This window comes from Protomyctophum parallelum (assembly GCF_964188405.1).
Source record: "Protomyctophum parallelum genome assembly, chromosome: 9".
NCBI lineage: Eukaryota > Metazoa > Chordata > Actinopteri > Myctophiformes > Myctophidae > Protomyctophum > Protomyctophum parallelum.
In genome coordinates, this window is record NC_139706.1 from 32,967,533 (window position 1) to 32,984,313 (window position 16,781).

A 16,781-nucleotide genomic window follows, 5' to 3' on the forward strand; every position below is an offset into this window, starting at 1 on the left:
CATATCATTGATATCAAAGCCACATTTTTGGCATGCAACTTATCTCCCTGACCTATATCCCTGAGCGACGGTGCGGGCGGTGTCTGACTCTGAACCACCGGGGCGGCGGCCTGGATAGCCCTACCGCCAGCTCATACCACTGAGCTCTGATATTTTCAAAATAAATGTGAACAATTGTATGGAGGTCCCTAGCACAAAATATTTTCAGGTGCGGGATGGCAGCCTAATGAATGATTTCAAAACAGGACAGGATAAGAAATGCAACAAGTTGGTCATGAGTTATAGTGTCATTATTTAATTCAATGTTAGGCAGAGTAGAGGTTTTTTTAGGTATTATTTTGTACACATAATAAAAGGGGGAAAATACAATATCCTGCTAGTGTTTTCAATTTAATTTCCCACATTTCAACACGCACATGTTGAAAAATGAGACAATTAAGGTCTTAACAATGAGTAAATCATGAATAAATCTATAGTGAAATGCAAATAACAAACAAATAAACACACAAAAAACTATCCACAACTGACTTTACAAAGAGATTAATGGAAAATAATAATAATAATATTACCAATATAAAAGCAAAGTGCCAAGACAAAAATTACAAGCCTATACAACAAAAAGTCAGAATAAAAAGCTACAAATTAGGTGTGAAGTATGGCATTGTGCAATACAGTAGATTACAAGTATGGCAGGTATATAGCAAATAAAGTTAGACATTAAGATTATGGCAGAACATGCTGAACATATGCATTCAAACAAAACAAAAAAGTGTTACAATTTCATGGCTAGGCAGCATCAATAACAAAAGCAGTAACATACTCTTCTTCTAACATGGATAAGAGTTGGATTCTGAATAGAAAAGTCAATAGATTAATATTATAATGATTGACTGTTTAAAAGACATATTCACCTGTTTCAGATTGTATCAAGTCTGTAGTATGAGCCTATGAGTAATGTAATATTCTCCATTATAAACAAGTACAATAACACATCTTACATTTCTGATGTCACATGACATAGATATCCTCACATATCTAAATAAATCATCATCATCGCTGTCATCATAAATGTTACAGAATACTGTTTTAAGGTAGTCTTTTAATGAGCGTTTATGTTGTGAGTTTGTAGGACAAAAACAAAACCATGTATTGTAGCAGCAGGTACACAGTAAAATCGGAAGTCTAAACTTAACTTGAACGTGTAAAAATTTACAATTCTTGCACTTTCAGAAGTAAATGAACACTGGATTTCGCTGTGTACAACAAAAATTCACAGTCTGTAATAACAGGCAGGCGCAAGGAAGTTATGGGACCAAATATGATCATTATGAATGTTAAAAAGTTGATTGGCACCGAAAAAGGTCAAAATGATTATGCTTGTAATATGAAATGGATCACTTGTTATCTCAGTTGCAAAGTTGGTCATTTCTACATAATAGTCTACTTGTCAGCCCATTGATGATGCGTATACGTATCTAGTGTGCGGCTGAGCATAGGCATGCAGGGAACGCCCCGCCTGCCTCTGATTGGCCTACCGACACTGCCCGTCTCGACTGTCCACTGAGGTGGATATAACTATGCTGGATAGTCTGATCTCTGCTGCGAGGTGGTGGAAGAATAACACAATACGGTATCGGTATGTTACAAGAGAATTGCCTGTAACTTGTGAGTTTTATTTTTGTAGAAGAGGCAAACTAATATTGTTTATGCAGTTTGCTTTGATGGAATAATTGAATGAACATGTACGCCATAACATGAATTGATGTGGGTGTGTTCTAAATTAAGTGTTTGTGTTGATTATTGTGTAATTTATTTGTATGTGTAAACGCGAAACATTATTGTACTGTAAAAAGATCTCTTTTCCCTTCACCTTTATCCTTTTTAGTATAATAGTATTAGTTTACTATAATTAGATACACGATAATCAACACTAATACTTTATTTAGAACACACCCAAATCAAATCATAGTTCAACGCACACGTGTGTTCAATCAATTATTCAATCAAAGCAAACGACATAAACAATATTAGTTAGTCTTCTACAAAAATAAAACGTACAAGTTAGTTACAAGGCTGCATTCTGTCGCGCGTGCCAAGCTGTCATTCTCTTGCATTATTTCCCACCACGGAGTAACCTCGCATCTCGGACAGTTGAGATGGGCAGTGTCGGTAGGCCAATCAGAGGCAGGAGGGGCGTTACCACGCCTACGCTCGGCCGCACACTAGATATATATTATACGCATTGACGTATTGACATATTCAGACCGCAGCCATCTTGCCAGCAAGGCGCTAACTAGGTGCAACTTCCCATTGACAGACCATTCATCCAAACAGAAAATAAATCGAATTGTATTAAACAACGTCAAACTCACCAACATTGCAGCTGTACTGAAAGTTTGAATTACCCTCTTTCAATCTGTAAAGTTTTTGTTTCAGTAAAATCCACCGTAGTTATGTTATGAGTTATGATGTTTGCCTAAAAACGTCCATAGCCGTAATTACTGATGATGCAATGCAGTTTGACACTTTTGGGCAAGTGGCCATGGCCGAATTTAGCCCAAGGAGTGTTTTTCGTGCAAAACTAAACTAATGCTTGTAATGGATTCAGAATCATGAAAAACCCCTAGTTTGACCCGTCACATGCTACTTAAAGCATAATGAAATGTAGAAGATGTTGCCTTATATAGGTCGTTAATGGTAGCCCAGCTTATTATGCTAATTATGAGAAATGCCCAACATACGCAAGTTAGCATCCGGCAGTTTCTAAATGCTGGGGTCCCATACTCAACATTTCTAACATAAAACGTTAGGGTACACAAAATGTCTGGGTTCACATTCTGGCAAGTTGACAATGTAAACACATTGTTACCCTTAACTATAACCATTAACTTTCACACAATAGATGACTATCTAGCAGTGGTGGACAACGTACAAAACACCAGTACTTGTATCAAAGTATAGATTGGCTAAGTATAGATATACTTCTGGTCAAAAAAATTGAGTTAAAAAGTGAATGGTTTTAAATATACTTAAGTATTCCAAAGTACAAATTAAAAGCACATTTGCCTTTTAATATCAATGTGTTGCTTAATTTAAATTTTGACAATTTCCCTCAAAATTCAAAGATTTTTCAAAGATTTTCACAAATATCAAAATTAGTGAAAATAGCAGATCTACAAGCTCAAGGTGTCACATCTATTTCCACTATATAACTACTATATTTGAAATAAGTCTAAAAAAATTAAAAAAATAATAAAAGAAGAAGAAGAAGTACTTTTACCTTTCCAACCTAAAAATGTAGTGGAGTCAAAAGTACAATATTTGTGTTTTAGTAAAGTACCTGTACCTTTCTCAAGTAAAGTATGGGTAATTCTTTTTACAGTAGTCAAGTAAATATCGTTTACGTCTGGTAGAAACCTCATATGTCCAAAACTGTCACTTTTCAGGATTCAAGTTCAAAAGTAGCAAAAAATAGCAGATCTACAAGCTCAAAACGAGCTTGTGGACCTGCTGCTTTTGATGCTTTTGTGTGATGCTGTAGTGTAGTATGATCAAGTAGGGCATTCATTTAAAATATGGAAATAAAGAAGTTTCCTCCCGACGGATATACTTCGTTACTGTCCACCACTGCTATTCTCTCAAGTCAGACAAGTTGACAACTCTACCACAATCTTAGATTGCTACAGAGTCAACTCCGCCTCGCAAAAAGTTCTGACAGGGAATGCCATTCATGTCATCTGTTTGTGATTTTTTTCCGTTGACGAAAATACATAAATAAAAATACAAAATAAAACGTTTGAATGTCCTTTTCTGCTAAGGAGCAAGCTAGATAGGCTTCGATTAATGAGATTTTCGGCAAGAGTTGTTTACATGATCGCAAAGGCTAAAACGGGAGTGAGTGGGAGACGCCCTGCTTTACTTTATATGCATTTTTCAGTGCTTCCAATGTAGGTGGAAGCCTTTGAAATTTGTGAGAGCGTACTAATGACTATCGAACCATAATGTTATGCAGTGTGTGCACAGTGCAGCCCCTTGAAAGAGATTTTACTGACATAATGTAACGCTGCTGGTGAAACGTCAAGTATTCATGAATTAACCAGGGAGTTACTTGACTGCCATGTCATATGAAATGGACAAAATAGTCAATACAAATCGGTTGAGCTTCTTCATAACACATAAATGTGAGAGTCCCTGGATGCATCAAGCGGCCAAAAAGAAGCCAGCTGTACTTTGCTCTCCAAAGCTTTAAATCTTTCCATCAAATATATTAGTATCCTGGAAGGCCAAGCTAAGGCTGACTCACTAACTTCAACAGTGGAAGTTTTAAAAAGGCATGGGACTAAGTCATTGGTTCTCAACATGGGGACTTTGGGCCCCCAGGGGTCCTTGAGGGGGTTCCCGGCTAAATGATTGATACTTTAGGAACACAATTGACCCTTACAGGTCTGTAACTCAGAGTGTGCAAACGGAACCAAATGCAATTTAACTCTCTGAGTTAAATTAACACTGAGGATTCTACAGTGTTGATTGGGGTCCCAGAGATAAAATAGTATTAAATGGGGGTCTGTGCCTAATGCATAATTATGAAACTGGAGGGTCAATAAAAAGACAAAGGTTGAGACACACTGGACCAAGTGAAGAATGAAGATACTAAAAGGTGGCTATATGCCAGCACATAAGGATGGAGGCCCACTAGCCTCCCCAGTCAATGGCCTCCCAGTTACCATGGCTGTTAAGACTGAGTGAGCAGTACTGAGCTCCTCTCTAATTGAGGCTGCAGCAGCTCAAGTAACTGATGGTTTTACCCTCGCCAGGCATGGGGGCAGTGTCATTGTTGTCCAGCGTGTTCTGCTTGGCCTCTCGGATTAATTCACAAGCCAGGTCAAGGAAGAGTTTCTCCACGTTGTCGGACTCTTTGGCCGAGGTCTCCAGGTACAGCATGCTTTGAGAATCTGCAAAGTCCTCTGCCCTCTGCCTGTGAACCTCTCTCTTCTCAGCAAGATCGATTTTATTACCTGTGAGCAAGATGAAACGTGGTGAGGCTGTGTTTTGTTATTGTCAGCTAAATAAAGACACTTTTATTCTATTTCACTATCTCTACCTGTGTTCTCAATGCAATCAATGCTATCAATCCAACTCGTAATACAGTCTACCTACACTGAAGTATAATCCCAACCTAGCTAACTCCTTGCTACTGTAGGTGTGTGTGTGTGTGTGTGTGCGTGTGTGTTTTTTTCATAATAAGCAGAGTACCTCCGAGAACAACAGGTTGAGAACTACTTCTCTATACCATGTCAAGAAACATCTACTGGGATTTATTAAATCGATTAGATGCACCCCTACTCACCGACTAATATAGTCACCACTTGGTTGTTTGCGTACTGCTCAATCTCCTTCAGCCATTCCGGAAGGCATCTGAAGGAGTCTTCACAGGTGATGTCATAGGTAAGGATGAGGGCATTGGCACTACGGTAATAACTCTGAGTAATGGATCGAAACCGCTCCTGTCCAGCTGTGTCCCATATTTGCAGCTGTAAATCAAATTAAAAAGGAAATTTGCCATCCACACACTGTTTCCAAGAGAAGTTAAAAGAAAACTAATGCTAGTGCAATGTTGTTGTTGTCATGTTTCATCTCGCAAGTAGTTACATGAAAGTTTCGCTTAGTTTTCCGACATAGCAGAACACTTAAACTGTGAACTAATAACAACACAATCATATATAATTAGAAACTCTACCTACCTTGACTTTTAACCCTTTGATCTCAACAGTTTTTATCATGAAATCAACTCCAATGGTAGCCCCTTGTCCTGGCGGGAATAGACCCTTAAAATACAAAACACAAACAATTATCCATGTATACTTTTGAGAGGTCCTCGCAGTAATTGAATGACTCAGATCTCAGCTCCGGTCATGGGGGCCCAGCTAGTGTACAGATGGTTTTCATTCTCAGTGGTGTAAAGTAACTAAGTACATGTACTTAAAAGTACTGTACTTGAGTACAAGTGTGAGGTACTTTTACTTGTATGTACTTGTATGTCTAATACTTTTACTTCTACTCCACTACATCTCAGAGACAAATATTGTACTTTTTACTCACATTAGTTAATAGTTACTTTATAGTAGGAATTCACCGAATGGGAAATTATTGGCCGAAATAACTGATATGATTACTATTATGTATCTTTTTTATAAAAAAATTTACCAGTTTTTGTACCATTGCTGTCATCGCCATACTTTTGTTGCTACGTACGTCATCACAACAAAACGGTAGGTTAAAGTAACTCCGGTTCTTTGACTATTCGGTTTAGGCTCTAAATCTAATCAACCGAACCAAATACCGAATATGCATTTAGTTTTGATGGCCAAATATTCGGCGCATTCCTACTTTATAGATTTTGATTATATTACAAAACATTCATATAGGGCACTTCAGCCCTATACACATTTCAGACATTTGAAAATAGCCAATCCACAAACTCTTGTAGATCTTCCATTTTCAAAGACTTTTACCTGTAACAGAGTACTACATTGTACAAGTATTGATACTATTATTAAGTAATACATTTGAGTACTTCTTCCACCATTGGCACTGAAATACAGATGGTTTTCATTCTAGCCTTCTCATAAACCAATTTAAACCTGGCTGCAGTTAAAACCCTGGAATTTCAAAAAAAAAAAAGAAGAAAGAAAACAGGATGGGCAACATTTTCTTACACACTTAAGCCCAATATACTTTGTATAATAATTACAAATTGTGAAAATAGCGATGTGTGTGAACATGTAGATCTCCAAATATTATTGTTTTATATTTTGAAAAGATATATAATCGATTTCTAAAGATAAATTGTAGCATATTTCCACCCATTTGTAAAAGTGGAAATGTTGATTAATCTTAACACGTTTTAATTGGTTTCATGTGATTTACATGTCGATCTGCTATTTTCATTAAAGAGGTTTGGTGTAGAGGGAAAAAGAACAGACCAAGCACAGAACCAAAGGTCAAGTTTACTACTAAGTATTGAGGGTTCAAGTGGTTAAATGTCTGAATGTCTAAATTAACATGAATATTTATTATTTATAGAAAATATGTGTAAACAAACAAACAAAAAACATTTAATTTAGGCTACACAACACTAATGAAATGAAAAAGTAAACACAATGTAATTCAATATGTAGTGTGTGTGTGTGTGTGTGTGTGTGTGTGTGTGTGTGTGTGTGTGTGTGTGTGTGTGTGTGTGTGTGTGTGTGTGTGTGTGTCACTGTGTGTGTGTGTGTGTGTGTGTGTGTGGGGGGGGGGGGTGTGGGGGTCCCTGCTCTCTCAGCTAAGGGGTCCTTGGCCTGAAAAACGTCCTTGGCCTAAAAAACGTTCAAGACATTTCTTATACATACCTGAGTAAAGCGCCTGACGAGACAGGTCTTCCCAACGCCAGCATTTCCTATCAGTACGATCTTGAACAGGTAGTCATAATCTTCCATGCTCATGCTAAACTGTTGATGTAAAGAAAATAAAGGGAGAAGCAGAGGCTCAGTAAAAAAGATTGCTTTTGTTTTTTTATTACAAATTTTGTCACTTCTTATATTATTTGACAATTTGGCCAATGTTTGACCAGCTTTATAGCCTGGTTAACCACTCCCATTGAAATCACATTTTGTAATTTTAATTTAAATCCAATTCAATTCAAAAGAGCTTTATTGGCATGAGAAAACATACGTTTACATTGCCAAAGCAAGTGTCAAAATATAATAAAAACTGTTGAAAATGGGGAAAGTATACAGTAGGAGGACGTACAGCATTTTGTAAACAGAGCTATGTCACATTGTGTCGTTATGTATATGTTATATAGGGTATAAAGCTTTTTTTTAAACAAATATCAGCATTTTCTTTGCCGTCACTTTGGGACAAATAGCATTTTTTCCTCAAGACAACTTAAATTAGTACAGCAGATAATAGGAACGATCTTTCACTTGGTGATACAAGCGTGAAATTTGGCATGAATATGCCTCTGGGTCACCTCTTTAACTTTTTTAACCGAGCCAACGAAAAATCCAATATGGCGGTCATTTTTCAAGATGGCCGCCAAATAAAAAAGGCCTTTTGTGGCGGTTCTGGACAACCATGGGTGCGGCCGACTCGAGACGGGGCACTGCACTCCCTGTGGGTTGTTCGCTTGGTGATACAAGCGTGACATTTGTCATGAACGTTCCTTTGGGTCAACTCTTTAACTTTTTTAACCGAGCCATCCAAGAATCCAATATGGCGGTGCTATTTCAAGATGGCCACCACATCTAATTGTTAGCCTATGTCTACATTTCTTACAAATTTTAGGAAATTTTTCACCATTATAGATAGATAGATAGTTTTTTTTTTTTTTTTAATTATTATTCTTTATATATATATATATATTTTTTTTTTTTTTTTTTAGTTTTCATACTGAAAATGGTAGCATGCTAATGCTAAGTTAATGCTAACATGGTAGCATGCTAATGCTAACATAATAATGCTAACATGGTAATATGCTAGCATGCTAACATAGCATGCTAACATGATAATGCTAACATGCTAATTAGCATTAGAAAATGGTAGCATTAGCATGCTACCATGTTCAGTATGAAAACTAAAAATAATGACAAAAAAATAAGAAAAAAATATAAAGAATAAAATAAATATATAAACAAAATAAAATAAATCTATCTATCTATCTATAATGGTGAAATCTTTCCTAAAATTTGTAAGAAATGTAGACATAGGCTAACATTTAGATGTGGCGGCCATCTTGAAATAGCACCGCCATATTGGATTCTTGGATGGCTCGGTTAAAAATGTTAAAGAGGTGACCCAGAGGCATGTTCATGCCAAATGTCACGCTTGTATCACCAAGCGAACAACCGTTCCAATGATCTGCTATATTGCACGAATTTTGTGTGCGTGTGTACATCTGTAATCCACGTAACCCGAGAACCGTTCGCCCCACCGACTTCAAATTCGACACACACGTTCCACACACCCACAGGGAGTGCAGTGCCCGGTCTCGAGTCGGCCGCACCTATAGTTGTCCAGAACCGCCACAAAAGGCCTTTTTTATTGGATTATTCGCTGGCTCGGTTAAAAAAGTTAAAGAGGTGACCCAGAGGCATGTTCATGCCAAATTTCACGCTTGTATCACCAAGTGAAAGGTTCTCTCACAATATGGCTGTTACAAAAATAGCATAGGCCTACCAGTTTTATAGTAGGCTATAGTTTGTTGATGACTTTTGATGCAGTTATGGTGTTTTCATTTTCTTTCTTTTTTGTATTAAAAAGGTAATTCAATTCACTCAGTAGTCACTCTACTGCCATCTGGGGCAGGATTTCTCAAAGTGGGTCGGCACCCTAGAGTGCCTTGACGCAAGTCCAGGGTTGCCTCAGAATATTTGGAATTTATCAATGTCACTTCAGTTTAACCGTTTTAGACCCTCTAGTAAAACAGACCTGAGTTAAACTGTAGATAGTCTATTTTTGGTGAATGTTCCCCCCTGAATATGATAGAATGCTGGGGTTTAATGCCAAATATAAAAGTTATTTTCAGTCTGTCCTATAATGGAAACTAATATTCTCTCCAGTTTTCCTGGTGACAGACTATCCTTTTAACATAACAAAAAGGTGCTATAAAGTAACAATGTAATTCAGGGGAGCAATGGATGAAAAAAGTTATTTAGACAAAAACCACTGATCTAGGGACCAATATGCTCTATAAAAAACAAATTTTAATCATCTTTCACTGGTAATTTGTCCAGAAAAGCCATTTCACATAAATGTGTTTTTGACAACATTAAAACACAATTTTTGTGTCAGCCCCCAACATGTATTTTACCGTTAATAAATGTTGTATCTGACTGAGTTTCATCAGGCACTTGCTATTTGCTAATACCCTGCAGCATTAATTTTTCAGCATTCCTCTTTTACTACAAAAATGAATGTTACACAGTAAAGACATGATAGTATGACAGTATGTATTGTAACTGTATTCCGAGTATAAATAAAGGTGAGAAATGTCAGTATGACGTATGTCCTCCTGAATTGCCGCAAGCCGCCGGGCAATGCCTTGAGATAATGCAGATTAGCCAACATGCTGTCATTAATAGCCTTCACTTCACAAATAGGAAACAAAAGACAGCAAGGGTGAAAAGTGGGTGAAAAGTGGCACCAATCCTTAACTCTTGGATGCAGGGAAACTGTGTGGGTTTTAGACAGTCAAGCGTTTGATTGTGCCTGAATGATTTATGTTTGAATTAGTCTAATCAAGTGAACATGGAGGCCCAATCTACAGGGGCTCGAAATAGCAAACAAAAACTATGGCTTTCAACTGGTTTCACGGGTCTCAAATTTTGTATTGACCATGAAGTCTGGGTCCATTATTAAATAAACATAATATGATTAAAGGTTCTTTGAACATCTCTCATGGCCCACTGGTTGAGAAACACAGATCGGGACATAACCAAAATCTGCTCTTAGATTATAGATACATATTTATCAGAGCCATATGCCTGAATACTTCAAATAGATGACCCATAAAGACAGTGGAGTGCTCATTAAGTCTGCACATTCATCGCAGGGGTAAAATGTGCAGGTTTAATGAGTAAGGGTTGACCCCTGCGATAAATGTGCAGGTTTAATGAGTAAGAGTTGACCCCTGCGATAAATGTGCAGGTTTAATGAGTAAGAGTTGACCCCTACAATAAATGTGTGGGTTTAATGAGTAAGAGTTGACCCCTACAATAAATGTGTGGGTTTAATGAGTAAGAGTTGACCCCTACAATAAATGTGTAGGTTTAATGAGTAAGTGTTGACCCCTGCAATAAATGTGCACACTTACCCACTTTAACCCTAGCGTCCATTTTCTGGGCATGTCATAAAAGGCGAACTTTCAGCATAAATAGCAGATATACAAGCTCACAGCGGCTCACGTTGCGACGCGTTGTGAGCTCCTAGATCGGCTATTTTCACTAAAGAGATTGGTGTTGTGACCAGTGGTGTCATGGTGTTTTTTTTTACAGGTACCACAGCATTTTAATGATGTCACGTGCGCACGCGTGTGCATGTGCGTGCATGTGCGCATCACGGCATGCACACAGAACAGCTGATATAGCTTATAAGCCTATATTGTTAAATAGTGTATGAGAGTTTTAGACACAAACACAAAAGTAGACTTAAAATAATCAGACAAACATCTTTACTGCACACTATAGCGAAACTAAAAAGTTTGCTTTGGACGAAGAGGAGGCATTCTTCTGCGTATATCTTTTCTACGTCCGAGCATAGACATAGTAACACCCCGCCTGCCTCTAATTGGCCTACCGACACTGCCGGCCTTACCAGAGTTTCCTCCGAGGTGGAAAATACATGCTGGATAGTCCAGATATATAGATGCCGTGAGGTTACTCCTTGGTGGGAAATAAATAAATAATACGATATAAGTACGATATAGAATGACAGCTTGGCATGCACAACAGTAACTTTTATTTTTGTAGAAGAGGCAAACAAATATTGTGTGTGAACCAGGGGGGCAGTCAGCCAGATATTTCGTGAAGCCTCATTTGAAATCGGTAGTTCATATAATGGCCTGTTGTGGCGCTGGACTGGACCCAAAAAGCCCCATAGCTCCATAGAGGCCCATGTATTTTGGCCCAACTTCACCTAGACTGTATTACCTTAATAAACATGGTCATGAATACTTTCTTCTTCCAGTCACTAGTTTAAAGTCTCATTTCTAATGTCATAATATTCTTTTTGGAAAATGATGGTCCCATTAATTAAAAAAATGACCATAAAGTCGCGTATGTTCTGAGGGGCGTGGCTACCGTTACAGTCTATGATCGGGATTCCCCTCCCACTCAAGAGTCTTCTCCTCCCACTCGAGTCAAAATAAAAACCAACGGAGAAGAAGGGGGGAAGTCCCGCCTCGTTGTCTGGGCAGCCAATGACCAGCTGGTACAAAACGGAGCCAGCCAATGGCCAGCTGGTACCAAAAGATGGCGACTTAGGAATCAGGAATTAGCATATCATTACAGGCTTCATTTTACGTTCATGTTAGACCCGGGGAACGCTTTGTCCATATTTTTTACAGTCTATGGTGTGAACTTGTGTAAACTTGCAACATTATTGTACTGTAAAAAGGTCTCTTTTCCCTTGATCTTTATCTTTTTTAGTATAACAGTAGCCTGGGCACCATTTCATTTCGGTATATGATCCGGGCTGGAGACGGATGATATGCTTACGTCATGTTGTAGGCAATGGTTTGCCTACAACAAACAGGAAGAACAGGCGGCGACAACTTCCGAGAGCTTTTATTGAGAGGGAAAAGGAAGTTGCCGCCGCCTGTTCATCCTGTCTGGCGACTACAAAACAATACTACAACATGACGTAACCACATCATCCGGCCCCAGCACGGATCATACGGACTTTTGAAACAGAGACCAGGCTTTCCTCCGAGGCGGTGGAAAGCCTGGTGATGCGAGGTTAGTATATCAGTATTAGTTTACTATAATTAGATTAATACCTTGATCTTTATCTTTTTTAGTATAATAGTATTAGTTTACTATAATTAGATTGATACACGATAATCAACACTAACTAACACTTTAATTTAGAACACAGCCAAATCATAAATCATAGTACATAGTACATACGTGTTCAATCAATTATTCAATCAAAGCAAACGGCACAAACAACATTAGTTTGCCTCTTCTACAAAAGTTAAAGTTACAAGTTACTGTCACGTGTTGCCATTCTCTTGTACTTATTATTTCCCACCACGGAGTACCCTTGCATCTCGGAGGACAGGCAAGACGGGCAGTGGCCAATCAGAGACAGGCAGGGCGTTACCATGTCTATGCTCGGACGTAGAATAGATATACGCCATTCTTCTTGTGTGCAGAACACCTCACAGCAGCAGTAGCCTACTGGAGCAATAGCCTACTGCTGTAAGTGTGCATGCTTACCGTATAGGCTACGCGCGCCTCAGGTAAACAGTTAAACGATCTACGAGCATGACACCACTGGTTGTGACACATTGTGAGCTTGTAGATCAGCTATTTCATCTAGGATATTTGGTGTAGGGGAAAAGTAAGAAGTATAGAGACCCCTGAGGAATCCAGTCAACAAATTGGTTTAAGTGATTTCAAGTATTTTTTAGCTTGGCATTTTCTGTATCTCTGAGTCTCTGTCTCACACACATAATTATTTTCAAAACTGCGTCACACATACAGCATTTCTTGGCTTATTGATACATGCATCGGCAAGGAGTGCCGACAATTTGCTCTATCTTTTATTCTTAGCACAGCCCTAATTTGAGGGCCCAGGTACAAAATATGTTCCTTGCATAATGTTCTCAGGTTTTTAAGAAGTGATAATATAAGCTTCATACAATATTGTACTGAGTTGATATCAATATTTATTCTAAGGCAGCGTTACTCGATAGAATTTTATATATTTGAAACTGTATTTTTCACAAATACCCAGCCCTATAAGCTACACATCTCTAGACTTACATGATACATATCAATGCTACTTATTCACGTTAAAATATGGGTATAGCCTCTGTGAATGGTATATACGTAACTGTGACACTCAAGCTCTATATTTCATACAACTGTGTCACACACCAAAATACCTGCTCTTCAGGCTCACAACACATTACATCCCGGCGTGCCGTATTGTGATCGTTGTGATCTGCTATGTCCTATATTTGTTTAAATCTTCGCCTATGAAATTTCCAAAATAGGGACACAATGTATACAAAACATGCATTCCTTACACATGTAATAAATATAGTATATTCTGTCGTTAACCCGGTCGATGCCAAATTTTGCACACACACACTCCCTAGATGCCAACGATGAACCTCTGCCCCAAATTATCCAGAACAGCCTGTTAGAGTGCTACTAGGAGGCCGACTCCAGATTCTGTCCAAAAATCCCGCAAATTGTTACACACTATCTCTATAGTCATGTGTTCAAGACTGATCTGTCCGATATTTCATATTACATCCTAATGGGCTAACATTGGCTTTCAAAGTTTGCAGGATTGGCCTGTTTTGAACAAAAAGCCTCAAATTAAGAACGCAGGATGCAATTTACGTTAAATCTTTCACAGACTTTCCTATAGTAGGCTCAGGAATATATCCCAACCTTTTCACATTGGCCTGTTATAGCGCCACCAACAGGTGGGTTTTGCCTTTGTCAGCCTTCTGATTGGTCCCTGACTGACTAACCAGCAGGCTCTTTCTGCCTTGTTCCGCCCTGGTTCCGCCTTGTTTATGTTGAATTTGCTAAAACATCTTTATTGGAAAAAAACAAACATGATATGCCCAGTCACCGTGCTGCAACTGTGATGTTCCTTTTTACTGACACCAAGTTTAAAATAATAATTGAGTGCACAGAATATCAATATGAAGCAACTGAAAAACATGTTATTTCAATGGTAGTGGATGGAGAGAGAGGATTTTTGTCCAACTACGAAACGGCAACCAATGGATGCGAAGAGGGGCACAACCACGGGAAGCGGGACTTGACAAAGGGTGAAGAAGAAATGGCACCCTTTTCACATTGGCCTATTAGCGCCACCAGGAGGCCAAAACCTGACCTGCCCTGGACCCTGGTGGAGACCTGTGCCGAGGGGCACTTTATCTAGTTTCACAGAATACTTTGATAGGCCTATACATAGGCTACTGTATGGTTTTATAGTAGGCTATAATAATATAGTATAATGTCCACTAATAGGTCTACCATCCTAAATAGATAAGACTGGAAAATGCAGTCCATACATTCAACATTCCTGCTGACCTACAAGTTAAAATAAAACCTCTGCCATTTTAGAAACTGTGGTCACAAGGTGCAGAACAATGGTTTAAAAGTTTTCTTAAACAGGCCACTATGCTAAGACAGGGTGAAATACTTTCTTGGTACCATGGTGATGTTCAGTATTTGGAGAGGTCACATCTAGGCCTCGGACTTCTAATGGTTCCAATAAATCAAACGTTCTTTTCTCTAATAAAGCTATAGCTGGTCCTTTAATAAACTGTTATCTCCCCTGCAACTGATGACTATTCATACGTGTGATGCATTGTCCTCATTGGCCAAAACAGAGTAGGCCAACGAGAATGACAGTCAGAGAGTAGGGCGGCTAATGCATTTTGGAAAAATAAGATGAATTCAATCCATTTCCCCTGAATTAAACCCCCCCAAAGCAAAGTAGGCTCTTTTTCTGCAAGTGACATTCATGCATTCCACGGTCCACGGACAACACAGGGGTGGTTTCGACTGTTGTGAAGAAAATAATACATGATACACACTCGATCTCTGCAAAAGCATAACTCAGCGATCAGAATTATTGATCACCGCGGGGGCCCATTTCATTTGAAGCTTGTTGCAGCGTTATAAACTGATAATAGCCTATACATTTTCATCTACTTAATCGCACAATGGGGATATCGCTGCGGATCAGCTACGAGCTTGCAGATCTGTTCTTGTCGGCAAGCGACAACAACAGACAACGGTACTTACTTAAATTCGGCTGTAGCCAGTGTTGCATTTCCAACCTGGAGGAGGAGGGAATAGAAACGAAGCTAGCAACATCTAGCAATAAAAGCTACCACCACAGCCGTGTGCCATTTTGGCCACAAGATGCATGCAGAAAATAATATGAAGCGATCCCACTTTAATAATGATGACATTCACTTACCAAGACATGGGGATGATGTGATCCCCCCGACGACACACACTTCTACTTGGGATGCATAGATTATCAAAGTGCTTGTTTAATCTTGTGCACGGCAGCTGCTGCTGGCCAGGACATTATATCCTCTAGTCTCTATTATATTTATCTATAATTCAGAAATTTCTATATCCTCTATGTCTATATAGACCTATCCTCAGCAGCAGCTCTGAGAGGACTGCGCTTCAATGATGTCATGCATTACCACCAGTGTTGCCAGATTTGGGGAAATGAGCAAACTAAGGTCTATGGCAGCGTAATTTGAAAATAGCCGATGGCAATCTACAAGTTTACTACAAGCTTTCAATAATAATAATAATAATAATAATAATAATAATAATAATAATAATTGTAATAATAATAATAATAATAATAATAATAACTAGAACTGCACTCTGTCGAGTCGTGCCTACTTGCTTGTTGCACCCAAGTAGGCCGCGCAAGCAGAGCGTGCAAGTACTATTGTGCCAGGAGGACTTCAACAATTTTCTGGGAGCATGACAATTTCTCGACACGAAAGTGGCATATGTACCAATGCCAGGGTATAACTGCCTCCCAATGGTGACGTAATAAAGATATATGTTTCAGTGTCGGTATATGTAATTTGTAAGTTGATTAGTGGGATACTGTAGTTACTTGGGTTGTTTGATGCGTATGTCCCGTAGCAGCATATGACGTGATGAAGATATGTACCAATGCCAGGGTATAACTGGTATAACTGGCTCTCAATGGTGACATAATAAAGCTATGTTTCAGTGTCGGGTGGATTAAAGGAAATGCCTCTATGTAGTATATATGTATATGTAATTTGTAAGTTGATTAGTGGTACACTGTGGTTACTTGGGTCGTTTGATGCGTATGTCCCGTGGCAGCATATGACGTAATGATTAATTTGTGCTTGATATGGCAGTGGTGTCAGATTACATACATGTATACATAGGGGCATTACCTTTAATCATTACGTCACCATCGAAAGCCAATTATACCCTGGCATTGGTACATATCTTCATCACGTCATATGCTGCTAT

At 38.7% G+C, this 16,781-nt stretch overlaps 1 protein-coding gene across 1 annotated transcript; it reads right to left on the reverse strand.

Moving 5' to 3' along the window:
• Positions 1–300: 300 nt before the first annotated feature.
• Positions 301–15,904, reverse strand: rab30 (RAB30, member RAS oncogene family). The gene is made up of 5 exons (XM_083773415.1): positions 15,721–15,904; positions 7,392–7,490; positions 5,742–5,825; positions 5,348–5,531; positions 301–5,015 (listed from the first exon to the last, which is right to left on the reverse strand). The coding sequence occupies exons 2-5, from the start codon at positions 7,482–7,484 to the stop codon at positions 4,765–4,767; spliced, it is 612 nt and encodes a 203-aa protein (XP_083629541.1). The 5' UTR covers positions 7,485–7,490; positions 15,721–15,904; the 3' UTR covers positions 301–4,764.
• Between the last annotated feature and the right edge of the window lie 877 nt (positions 15,905–16,781).

Coding starts and splice junctions, on each gene's coding strand:
- rab30 (XM_083773415.1), bottom strand. CDS start 7,484: ATGAGCATGGAAGATTATGACTACCTGTTCAAGATCGTACTGATAGGA. Junction 5,532..5,741: donor TCAAAGGGTTAAAAGTCAAG/GTAGGTAGAGTT, acceptor TTTGATTTACAG/CTGCAAATATGGGACACAGC. Junction 5,016..5,347: donor AGTGGTGACTATATTAGTCG/GTGAGTAGGGGT, acceptor TCTTGCTCACAG/GTAATAAAATCGATCTTGCT.